Consider the following 915-nt stretch of genomic DNA (forward strand, 5'->3'; position numbering starts at 1 on the left):
CACACACACACACACACACACACACACACATTTTCTGCATTCAATACACTCAAGCTATTCAAAGTGGACTCACACACAACTGTCTATAATACATTCAATAAACTCAAGCCATTCAAAGTAGACTCTCACACAACTGTCTATAATACATTCAATATACCCAAGCTATTCACAGTAGACTCTCACACAACTAACTGTCTATAATACATTCAATAAACTTGACTATTCAAAGTAGACACTGCAGCAAAAGATCTCTCCGCTTGACTTATGGGCTTCGTTCTTATCATTAGCAAAAATTTGTATCCAGTCTTGAAGGTTTATAATTTTTACCCAGCATTGACAAATCAGTGAGGAGCAGTACAAAAAAACAAAACATACTTTTCAGTTTAAGTAAGGGTTTTACGGCACTTACAACAGAATTAGGTCTTACAAGTGCCGAAGATTAGAAGTGTTACAGGACAGCAACATACACAAAACAGAAGGAAGAGAGATGGGGACGAGAGATGTTAGAGGAGAAAGAAGGAGAATGCGTATTTTCTTATACGAAAACGAACAGCTGGCAAGCCTGCAAACGTAACTAACAAACAAAAACAGCAACAACAACAAAAACAACAACAACAACAACACCCCCACCACCACCAACAACAACAACTCAAAAAACCAAATAAAATAAAAAGTAAAATAACTAAATAAATAAATAAATAAATGAATAAATAAATAAACCAAATGTGATAAACTCTCTGTTGTCTCCAGCGACAGGTCCAGACACTCCTCCTTCAACAGTACCAGCGGCGGCGTAGAGAGCGCGGGACAACATGGCGACGTTTTCACGCCGGCGGCAACTGACAGCGGCCGTCACTCCTCCTCAGGGGGTGGGGGCGACACGGCCAGCGCTGTGCAGGCCATTCGGAACATGAG

The 915-nt window shown here is 40.7% G+C and overlaps 1 protein-coding gene across 1 annotated transcript in view; it reads left to right on the forward strand.

Moving 5' to 3' along the window:
• Nucleotides 1–915, forward strand: part of LOC101859298 (mucin-5AC) — a gene marked incomplete in the record, with an annotated part of 32,473 nt that overhangs the window by 25,074 nt on the left and 6,484 nt on the right. The window contains 1 exon segment of the mRNA XM_013090503.2: nucleotides 751–915. Coding sequence (XP_012945957.1) covers nucleotides 751–915 — 165 coding nt within the window.

This window comes from Aplysia californica, unplaced genomic scaffold (assembly GCF_000002075.1).
Source record: "Aplysia californica isolate F4 #8 unplaced genomic scaffold, AplCal3.0 scaffold01309, whole genome shotgun sequence".
Taxonomy (NCBI): domain Eukaryota; kingdom Metazoa; phylum Mollusca; class Gastropoda; order Aplysiida; family Aplysiidae; genus Aplysia; species Aplysia californica.